Raw genomic sequence first — 12,040 nt, 5'->3', positions numbered from 1 at the left:
CTGAAAATAATAATTTTTTCCGCTGCGTTCATAGCTTTTATAAAACCACTGCTCCAGGATCAGAAATGATTAAAGGTCCCGTCGTCTTGTGTCAGAGTATTTTTCGGAGTCTGCTTTCTTCTCACTCCTCTCGCCTGCGCTCACTTAACACCTTCACTGATCACACGTTATTAAGAGACGTACAGGACTGACATTTATTTTGTGTGTTTTTTTATTCAAACAGTCAGGATATCAGAGTGAAAGTAACCGGAATGATACGAAGCCATGATCCTACATCATCGATTAATAACTAAATACATGTGATATCAGTTTGTGTATGAAGACTCAGGCATGCTGAGAATTAGACTTGATCAGTGACGAAACTTTGATTTCAGAGGTGGGGGGGACACAAATATATTTTATAAAACTCTTCAGTTCACTGTGTTTTCTAATAGTTCCTTCTAGTTTTCTGTTGCTACTTTTAAGTTTACTGTTCCCTTTTTTTGGTTTGTCTGGTTGTAAAGCATGTAGCAAAACATTCTCACCCAATTCTGTGTTTCACCTTGTTAGTCAACTTCACTCCATCTCAGTAGCACCAATTTTACACTTATTTTTGGAATATATGGTAAACAGACCTCATTTACATAGCACTACCCAGTGGTGGGCAGGTCAAACTGGCAGGAATATCCCAGGTGGGAAGAAATTGAATAAAATGTCCATAATTCAGTGTAAGTAGTCAAGTGATCAAATTTATTTAAAATTAATGTAACACAGAACCACTGTCATTTTAGGCAGTTATAGTAGTTTCTCGTCTTGTTAAGCCTTACAGGATGATCGTGGCAATTAAGGTGTGAAAGGGTGTATATTTATAATTACACGGTTTGTCTGATAACACTGTATTTGTTATCTCTTTGTTTCTTTCACACAGTGGCGAGGTTAACAGATCCACCATCTCTACTATCCGTCACCTGACAAAAATATATTGATGCATGACATGAGCAGTGGGACAGTTTGGGGTGCAACAATCATCAATTTTAATGATACGGTTATAGAGGAAAAAACTTTTTTTTTCACAATTATTATGAGTATTGATGTATAAAATCACATTTTTAATCTGAGGTTTTATTGTATTTTTCCCTAAATCTTTCATTGTTAGTGTTTTACAACATAACATGTTGCTGCCTTTCAACATAAAAAATAATACATGAAAATAAGTGTATCTCTTTGGCATTAAATATAAGCTTTTTAAAATCCGTTGCATTGTTGAGGCTCTACTGTTATAATAATAATGATAATAATAATAACAACAACTAGAACATTTCTAAAGAAATTTTGTCAGGGCCTGGTGGAGCCCACCAATCAGAGCAGAGCAGTCACCCGCAGCGGCTCCTGTGACATTTGACACCGCTGAGAGACAAACCACTGAAACCGAAGCATTTTTGGCCAAACTGTAGTAAGTTCCTATCATTGAACCGGCTTCACTGTGAGCATCCTGAGCTCTTCCTGAACGTCTGCATATATATTTTATGTGGCTAAAGTTAGGAAATGGGGTTTTTAGAGTGATTGATAGAAACTGGTACCTCTGCTTTCCTCCAGAAATTTTCGCGCCTTTTTTTAACAACAATACATTTTATTTATCAGCACTTTCAATAAAACTCAAATACACTTTACAAGATTACTGAGAGCTTTGTAATTGATGAGGAGGATCTTGAAGTGGACGTGCTGCTTTATTGGGAGCCAGTGAAGGTGTCGCAGGATGGTGTAACGCATTTCTTTGAGTAACTTACACTTTGACTTTGAAAGAAGTCTCTTATGTCCACTTTTCTTTTTTTAGACATCCTGGCTGCGCCTAATTACCAAACACACACACACCGATTCAAACGTTAATGTAAATGAAACCTCTGATATTACAATCCTTCCAGCTGACGTGGCCCAGGCAAAACAAACGCCCAACTTACAGCGGAAGATTAACACGGCCTCCTCCCCAACTGGCGGACCGGTGTGCGTCCTGGTGCTGTTTATAACCTGATGGAGTGACAGCGGGGACGGCCAATCACACAAGGAATGCAGAGCCAATGGAGGAGCTTGTGGGCAGGTCTAAACGAAAGCAAACTGGCTTCAGCTCGAGCGGCCGTTTCCGCTTGGTCCTAGTGCCTGACGAGTCTCTGTTTACCATAGCGTAACATGGTTTCCGGACGGTGAAAACTGCAGGGGACCAGAACGGCCTTTTGAAAAAGCGCAGGGGACATGTCCCCTGTGTCCCCCCCCCCAAATTACGTCCGTGGACTTGATCCAAATAAGCCTGAACCTGAGTGTCACAAGAGTGGCCTTTGTTTTAACAGACATCTTTACAAAATGTTATAAGCACTACTCTTCTCTTTCTCTCGCTCTCTTTGGGAGTGAGGGTAGCCATTTACAAGAAGCAGTTGTTCATGGCTTGCTTCTCTCTGTCTCTGTCTCTGTCTCTCGCTCGAATGTGTGTCAGTGTTGAATGTATATATAAATGGTGAAGGTTTATTTCCAGAACAGGCCTTTTGGTTCGGTACGCAGCTGTACTGAACGAATACGTTCACTTGCAGAACTAATTTGTCTGAGTCTTAAATTCCGAGGGTCAACTTTATTGACGGACCGGATATGCTGTCGGCTCGTGGTCATAACGACCGCAGACAAACAGGAGTGTGAAGACCTTTTCTCATCATTTAAGTCCCCTGTGTGGGAACCAAATGGCAACAAAGCGTGACATCTCCCATTGGTTTGTGAACTGCTGTTTTAAAGCTGAGAGTCTCGAATTTTAAATTAATCAAAGGCCTTTTACGTTTAAGTTTTAATCAAATCAATCATTGATAATTAAGATATCACAAAAGTGTCCTGTTTGATTTATTATAAGGGGTAAATGTGCAAAAAGTAATCTGTAGTCAATGGGAAATGTAATCAGTACAGTTTAATCATAAATATCAGAGGTTAAGTAAACACTTTAGAGTTTGTATATATTGTACATAACTTGTAAGTATTAACAGCAATAAACATTTGTTGTAAAAGTCACAATTAATCCAAGAGAACTTCAGGCTGTACAGTTCTGGCTGTGTACAATTAAGGGCTCTTCATCTCACTTTGGTAAACACTTAACTGTGAAGGTTGTGACTGCTGAAGATGATCCATTTACTTATTCTAGGTAAATAATTTGCAAGTTATGTTTTAAAAATGTTACTACAATCTCTAAAAACAGCAGAAATTAAGTAGAGAAACTGAATCGGAGAATATTGAGAAACACACTGTGTGTGGGTGTGTGTCTTGAATGTTAGCAGTAAAAAAAACTGCCTGTCGAATGGTTGGTTGAAAACTACTTTCGTAACTCAACTGACAAATGATCAAGTTTCTTTCGATTTGAAATAGTACAGAGGGGTTGAACTACCATCTCTTTATTTGACTGTTTCTGTAAATAACAGACTCAAGTGAGTGCAGAACTATGTAAGCATTGTGTGATACCATGTTCTATAATCTTTCCACAATTATGGCGTCTTCCGCTCATTGATGGCTGACTTTTCACCCTACCTTCAACTATAGCTGTTCAGAATGACTCTAAACGTTTTTTTCAAGCATAACCTAGACAAGCCAGAACAGATAAAACCTTTGTTCATCTTACATCAGAACTTGAATGTAATCTAATGAATGCACACAGCAGGACAATAGAAATATGGTTGGATTATCAGTAAGTCAAATTTTTAAATACTTTATTAAAGTGTTAACTGGCATTTGTGGTCGTGACTGACACCTCCAACACAACATCAGGAATCAAAGTCCATTCGCAGGTCAATTATAATGAAGTGAGCAATATTGCTGTTACACCTCCTTTGTGTTCAGTTTCCAGTTTATCCCAGTTCAGACTTGAATGTGTCCATTCAACTGTCCGCTCACATAACCCACCCCATCCCTCCCGGGCATACCAGTGTTCACATACTCTGAACCAGTTTAATCCAGTTCACATGTTGCCAAGAAACTGTGTTTGTGTGTGTGTATGTGCGCGTGTGTGTGCCTGCGTGTAAAGGACCAAGGTTTCCTTTGCTGTGTGAAAGCCAGAATTTTCCTGTTCTTGCTGCCAGTATTGCATAATAGCTTAGAAGATGATAGAGGAAAAAACGAACAGCCATGCATTTGATTGCCTTACTCTTCCCAGTTTTTTCACAATTCTTCTTTTGTCATGGTATAATTGTACTATAGCTGTGCACAAGAATGTCCAAATTGTTAAGACCGACAACCAGTTGTTACATTTCAATCAATTCAACATTGTCACAGCCATATTCCTTAATTTGTCTGTCCAGGTTCTATTCCTAGATGAAGGCAGAGCACAGTTGTAAGGGTAAATTAGCTTGGTTCTTGGTGGTCAGCAGACATTTTGCTGATAGAATTTTGTTCCGTGCAGAGATTCATGATACAAGAAGTTCCTAAACCTCAACCACTGTCTCTCTCTAGCTTGAAATAAACATTTGTCAAAGTGTAGAGACCTGATAATTACAAACTGCTAACATCTTTTGAAATGGTCTCATGGGGTGTTAAAAGTATTACAGAGATGTTGACACCTTCTCTGCATTGCAAAAAAAGGCAATGCACCAATATCTGACATCAGTAAGTCACTGTGATACCAACTGCAGGATTGATAGAGCCTGTGATGGAACATATACGATTTGTCTCAAGAAAACATTAATCAAACATAAAGTTGTTATAGTATGAGAAAATGACCAGTATGTGTACATGTAAATATATACATTTATATATGTATATCAAGGGTGTATGAAGTCCTGGAGGTTTTTGTGTGTGTGCATAGAGGATTTGGAGTTGTTTAAAAGCTCGTCTGAGCTCACTTCTGAGTCAAGAAAGCAAAGTTACTAGTAATCTGTTTCGGATGAATTAGTAAATCATAATATGCATTATCTCAAAGCACTTAACATATATGGTCAAGACCTTAACAATTATAGTGAAACCCAACAGTTTCCACAATGAGCAAGCACTGTGGATAGAAAAAACTCCCTCATTAACTGGAAGAAACCAGTTAGCGAACCAGATCAAAAGTGGGCGGCCATCTGCCTCAAGTGGATATGTGATGGGTAACTTATACCTACCCAACCCTGCTTGTGAATACGCGGAGCTGGTTTAGTATAAAGCTCGGAAAGATCAAGATAATTTAGTGGATGTAACAGCAGCTCACTGGTTCTCTCTGCTCGACTCTGCTCTCTCTCTCTTCCTATAGGTGACTTGGTGAATTAAGATCCTGATAGCACTTGCTGAATCTGTCCTGCCATGGCGTCCTCCTTGTTCAGCCGTCAGCTTTCTCTCTCCCTGCAGAAGAACCTATGGCTCGGTGCTGCAGGTAAATCAAGCTCTTCAAATACAGGTCAGCCTGCATGTGTTTTAATGACCACTCACTTTTATAAATTTTTGTTGATTAACCTAGAGGTGTATCTTAATCATTAATTGAATGCCTTGTTACCAATTGCAATGAACTGCTGACTTAGAAACGACTGTTAAAGGAAAAAAATATATGTTGGAGTGGTCTTAAAATCTGGTTGGTTACATTGAAGCAAGTATCAGAGAGCAGATTATCATTGAATTCGAGCAATCAAATTTGAGAAAAAAATTTAAACATTGTGTCCTACTTTATTCTGACTTAAATATCCTCAGTAAATATGAAGTTTTGCACATTCTGATTTAACCATGTGTTTGTGAACAAAGGAATATGACTGAATAATCAGTGTAAATGAGTAACTGGCTTCACAGAGACTCCTCACAGTGATGTGACAAAGGTCCTTTCTCCTATCAATTATCAGTAGGCCAATCTATTTTGTTTAGATTTACTGCTTCACTTTAACCATTTAGCAGATGCTGTTAACCACCATCATGGTTTTAATATCAGTGGATATTTCTCTGAAAAGCATGACCTCGCAATGGAATACTTAAGCAATTTAACCCTAAGTTTGAATGGCCCCATATTGAGTAAAATACATTTTGTGGGCTTTTACTATCTGTAAATACTTGAAAGGGGTCATTAGGTACACTCAAAGTATGAATTCAGCTTTTTATCTCAGTCCATTCGAAGAAGTATGTCCTTAAAAAAGCTTCCTGAATTAGATCTCTTTTCTGTATGGGTAATATTGAATATATAATAATTATTTTACCAATTTCTTTTAAATGTACGAGCATAAATATACACAAAGAAGGGCATTTGTGCAACTTTATCTATTCATTGCACAATATTCTACTTAATATCAATTTATATTTACAGCATCTGTTCAATGCACAATATTTAGCTTCAGTTCAACAATATTTTCTGCAGAGGAGCTGCTACTAGAGTACAATATTTTACATATAGCCTTTGACTTGAGTATGACAATAAATATACCTATTTCCTTGTATAAAAGTAGTCTTGTGTACTCAAATAAATACAAGTAGTATACAGTATGAATCCCTGCATCTTCTGCTACTGGAAATATTTCACAGTAAAAAAGCCTTTTTAAACAAAATAATGGATTCGGTTAACAGAAGAGCTGGACTGCTTTCATTTTGAAGCGCATACAGAAAGTGTTGAAACCATTTATGTTGGTGACATAAAGACAGATACACATTCAAACTGGGGTGAAAGATAATTTTCTCTGTTAATTCTGCTGTCAACCACAATGTTTTGTTCCCGAACCCGTATTAAAGTAGAAGCACTCCAGCGTTTCACTTTCTGAATCCATTCGTTTGTTCTAAGGTTCATACAGACAATTTTTCATCAATAGACCGGAAGATGCGGGTCTTTATACCCTAGTGTCCTGGTGTCTCTGTGAAAGTGACACACATTTCCAGGGTTCAGAATCTGGGTGGGGACCTTTTTGTCCACGGGAAATCATTTCTATGCGAAGCTTACACTGCATCCGGCTGTAGTGGATAAGATATAGGGCTGGGTATTGCCTATATATGCTCATTTTCCTGCAAAGTTTGTTTTTATAAATCCCAACGTTTACGTGAGAAGTGACGCACATACGTTTCAGGCCCTGTTTTGTGCGTACCTAATGGTTATAAATGAGACCCCTGGTTTCTCCTGATCAAACATCCTTTCTTAACATCTGATGAAGGGGAAACAAATTATTGAACTCTACCCTCAAAATATATGTAATATGCACATTGGTCTTACTAATTTTGCAGTAGCAGTATTAATGTGCTATTATTTTGCTGTTTAACTATGTAGCATATATTGAATATTTTAGACTGCTAGCAGTGCTTGTTTAGCATCTCTTTGAATGCATTTCTAGTTTCTTATTTCTTATTTTCTCATCTTCTTATCTTCTTATCTTTTCTAAATCAGGGTGCAGATATGTCAGCAAAGCAGCTCCGAAGACCCAGGTGGAGTATGACTACGATGGACCTTCTATGAAAACTTCAGTTCCGGGGCCACGATCAAAAGTAACACACATTAACACAAACCAAGTGATTTAAAACCACAAAAAATATATCACTAAGAATTACTAACAGGTTTTTTTTATCTGTAGGAGCTGACAAAACAACTCGGGGAAATCCAGGTGAGCTGAGTTTCAGGTTTTTTTATTGTGTCTGCGACTTTTCTTGTGACCCATTGATTAAATGAATTAATCATAAATAGCATTAGCCATTTGAAAATATGAAATTATAATTGTACCCCCCTTTGAGCGTCTTATTTGCAACCTCTCAACCATTAATCCATTTTATAGTTCAAATCTATACAACTGTATTTCTTTAAGCATTTTTTACTGCTACTTAACATTATGCCACTGTACAACTGAACATTGTGCAAGCCGCAAGCTCATCTTCATAGTAGCTCTGCATGGATCACAAACTAATGTATTATAAGAAGAGGATATCAAACTAGAAATGGGGCCTATTCCTTCCTGTGATCATTTTTGGTGTGGTTCATAGGCTGAAAAAACTTGAAGCTTCTAAGTTACTTCCTGCTGAAGTCTTTCTGCTTTGGTTTCACTGCTAATATAAACCCCATACAGTAAATGGTCTATTTTTAAGCTATTAGTAAACTAAGTAAGATAGTGTTCTATAATTAATCTTGAGTATTAATTTATTTGTGATATTACAGAGATATGAGTCATTATTCTGTTGGAAACTTCCTTATAGCCTAAAATCGCATTAAATCCTCCCCAATGAATTATAACTAGCCAAGAAAATGAAGTTTAAACTGTTTTTTTGGCACTTTTTAATTTCGAAATGGATCATATATGTGTCATATTATATAGCTTGGTGGATTGCTATTATATAAGGCTGTAATTTCAAAATCATAAAAAAAAAAGAGAAAACACATGGAAGTGCACAAGCAGAGCACCTGTGCCTTTGACAAGCAGATTGTTTGGCCTTGTGAGCTTACATAGGACAGATATTGCTATTTTAAGAATGCACCTTTTAATATGACTACCAACACCCGAGCACTGACTTTAGACGCGGTTTATGTTGGTCAGTGTGGCAACTATTCACTTGACCATATCTAATTTTAAGACCAAGATTCCCATTGACACAAACTATCGTGCTATCATTAATAATAGTTTTACATCTGTAATTATCACTCTTATTATTGTCATAACAACCGGTCTGCCAGAGCTAAAACATGATGGTTTCACAACTGTTCCTGGTGTGTCTCTTCTCCCCCTTCTTTTCCACCCCCCTCCCCTCTCTTCCCCATTTCTGCACTCACCCCAACCAGTCGAGGCAGATGGTCGCCCACATTGAGTTTGGTTCTGCTAGAGGTTTCTTCTAGTTAATGGGGGAGTTTTGTCTCTCAACAGTCACCACAGTATTTGCTCATTGTTGGAACTGTGGGGTTTCTCTACAATTTTGAAGCTCTCAAACATACTATAAAAAGTGAGATGATGTATGTTAGGATTTTGCACGATACAAATAAAAGTGAATAGAATTGAAAAGTGCATTTGCATGGGAAAATTGGGTGTAGGTTTGGGCTCAGTAGCCTTATTACACATGTATTATTCTACATGTGTTGACTGAACGAGATGGCAACCATCTCTGGAGTTGTTTTGAAAGTTTACTTCTGTTTGACTGAAATACATTAGAAGTTCCACTCTGCAAGTAAAGCTAAGCCAGCATACAATGTAAAAATACATATTTAAAAAATGACCTTTTCGTCTGACTCCATTCACCAAAATACTAGGCCTTTTATACTGTCATGAGGCAGATGCATTTGTTGTTTGTGTGCGTCTTTTGTCAAGTTCACAAGGGAGGATTGAATTCTACTCTAAGCTGTTCAACGTTCTCTTCCCAGAATGTTGCTGCAGTCAACTTCTTCTGTAACTATGAGGAGAGCAGGGGAAACTACCTGGTGGATGTGGATGGCAACCGCATGCTGGATATCTACTCTCAGATCTCTTCCATTCCAATTGGTTAGTAGCAAAACATCCAAACATCCACAGCTACATGGATTCTATTAGTGGGCAGTATGAATAAACTCCTCTATCCTCTAATGTTTTCAATAAATTTGAAAAGTGTCTGACTGTGTGTGTGGAAGTTGGGGGGGAAGCTAGCTGCCTCCGTGTAGCTTAAAGCTGTTGAATTAGCAACACAGTTCGGAAACAAGACCGGGGAACCGCTGCGCTAAGAAACGATAACATAAGCATTATGACCCGCTGGGTGTCACTTTATTTTATTGAGTTGCCATCGTAGACTGTGTGTGTGAAAAGCCGGGAGCAGGTAAATAATGAACGTGGACTTCTTCTGGGAACTCATGAGGTAAGCTTCTCTAAGCTCGTCTTCCATTGCGCCACCTATTGTTCTGGCGCCCAATTGTTTTCAGCAACGGAGAACTATAAATCAAAAAGTGTCCGTCCGTAACGGACTCGGAGAAGCATACATTGGCCTTTAGCGTTACTGTGGAGCAGTGTGCTCAGATGCTGGTTCGAAGTCCTTACCTGCAGGACTCCGAGTCGCTGCTAGGAGTTTGTAGAAGCTTGATTTGAGAGGAGGTTTCCTTGAGAAGATGAGTTGGAAAGCTGCACCTCTGACCTCTGGTTGTTGGTGGGAAGAGAAGATGTGCTGGGGGCAGCCGGGCCCTCTCCTCAGCGATGCAGGAGAAGCGGCTGGCCGCCTGCTGTCCTCGGTGGGTGGATGGAAAGAGAAGAATTGTGGCTTTTCACACCTATGTGTGAAGATGTCTGGAACAGAAGAACTTGCAGCATCCTTTGAGACTGAGTTCGGGAGGCTTTCTCAAGACAAAGACAACATGTTGCACCCTGGGAGACTGAGTTCGGAAGGCTCGGCCCAGAACATGCGGCAACAGATATATGCCGAAAAGGAGGCATGTGGTTTGCACAAAAACCATTTCCCAACACTGGCCATAATTTCACACATTAGTTATTATCAGAGAAGCCACTTCAGTGAATGTCTTTTACAGAAAGTTTGAAACATCTCTTTGCTCTAGCCCTTAACTAGTTCTTGCACCCCTTTTTTATGTATCTATTATGTTTGTAAAGCACTTAGAGCTGCATTTTTTAGAAAGGTTCTCTACAAATTAATTACTATTATCTTTGTAATCATTACGAATTTACCAGTATAGTCTCAGCCTCAAAGGCCAAAGTCAGCCCCATAAATGTCTGCATTTTGCAGAGAGCAGACATTCAATCACACAGTTTCCAAACCAGGATGCTCTGTCATGCAGTTTGTGGGGGGACTGCTTCATTCTCCTAAGAATCGGATGAGCAGAAAAAATAAGAAACTGGAACCACAACCTAAAGACTTAGAATACAGTGAAGATTATTTAACAATCCACAGTGAAGGATTATAATCTACCTTGTGTGTCTCCCTGCAGCACATTCTCTGTTGTTGTCATGCCACCATTCCCACAGCTCCACCTGTAGAGGAAAAAGCGCCATTAATAGTGAAATAATAGTATGAAAACTTACATGTGTCTTTGACGACAACAATAGGAATAAGCTAATAACGCAACCACACGATTATACACATAATTAAATCAGCGTTATGTTTTCAACCTTATGAAGCAATTGGCGTCATATCAAATACAGTTTTTTGTAACTAAGCATTTTCTGACATGAACGGAGCTTTCAAACCAAACATTAGAAACTGAGTAAACTATTTTTATATACAGCAGTACTGTAATGTAGAAGTTACTCCGTAGTGTAACATAGTTGTCATTTGAGTGATAAGAAATTTACTTTACACACAAAGGCTGCTCATTGAGTGTCGCAGGAAAATAGTAATTTTAGAATTTTGGAACACGAACAGTTAACCCACTATTGACATAGTGGTGAGCAGAGGTGTAAAGTAACGAATTACATTTACTCACGTTACTGTAATTGAGTAGTTTTTTTGTGTACTTTGTAATTTTTTGAGTAGCTTTTGAAATGGGTAATTTTACTTTTACTTAAGTCGATTTTGACTGAAGTATTGTACTTCGCTACATTGGAAATTACATCCGTTACTGAGTAAAAAAAAAAGTTCAAGGCGCAAGGCAATTCTTACTGCAGTGGTAGATGCTGCATAGAGTGGATGACGTTCCCTCACGTGCACGTTCAACATATGAAAACTGATCATAAAGTTCACTGTTCGCGAAAAATATGCGCGACATGGAGAACACTGCACAGGGAGCCACTGCAGAGCGGCTGCAGAGCCGCGAGTTGCCGACCCCTGGCTACGGCGAAAGAGCGATTTGTTTACTGCTCCGCCGTTAAAGAGATGCGGACGTCAAAACATTAGTTCAGCTAGAATATTACTTCCGCCCCGCATTTTCCCCTCCCGGTCGCGCGCACCACCTGTGCCTCCGTGCTCCGTGTTATGCCTAGATGAGGCTCACCACACAGTTTGAGAATCACTGCGCTACACAGGGCCGGCCCTAGCACATTTGGCGCTCTATGCAAGCTTCACTCCTGGCGGCGGCAATCGTAACAACATAGTGCAAGCATTCAATTTAGACAGCGTCTCTCCTCAGGAGAAGGAAAACAGGAAACCGTAACGTTTTAGCTAGACCTCAGATAATATGAAAGTGTTCACCGTTCAAATTCAATATTTGTCATTAAGTTTCATT

At 39.0% G+C, this 12,040-nt stretch overlaps 1 protein-coding gene across 2 annotated transcripts in view; it reads left to right on the top strand.

Moving 5' to 3' along the window:
- Window positions 1-12,040, top strand: part of abat (4-aminobutyrate aminotransferase) — a 43,877-nt gene that overhangs the window by 6,013 nt on the left and 25,824 nt on the right. The window contains exons 2-5 of one of the 2 annotated variants that reach the window (XM_053444062.1): window positions 5,225-5,344; window positions 7,319-7,416; window positions 7,503-7,532; window positions 9,269-9,386. In XM_053444062.1, coding sequence (XP_053300037.1) covers window positions 5,275-5,344; window positions 7,319-7,416; window positions 7,503-7,532; window positions 9,269-9,386 — 316 coding nt within the window. In that variant the 5' untranslated portion in view covers window positions 5,225-5,274. Of the gene's footprint in view, window positions 1-5,224; window positions 5,369-7,318; window positions 7,417-7,502; window positions 7,533-9,268; window positions 9,387-12,040 lie in introns of both variants that reach the window. The other variant, XM_053444061.1, reaches the window with a different exon arrangement.

This window comes from Pleuronectes platessa, chromosome 16 (genome assembly GCF_947347685.1).
Source record: "Pleuronectes platessa chromosome 16, fPlePla1.1, whole genome shotgun sequence".
NCBI classification, from domain to species: Eukaryota; Metazoa; Chordata; class Actinopteri; order Pleuronectiformes; family Pleuronectidae; genus Pleuronectes; species Pleuronectes platessa.
Note: the sequence above shows the minus strand (reverse complement) of the source record. Positions and strands in the feature narration are given on the sequence as shown.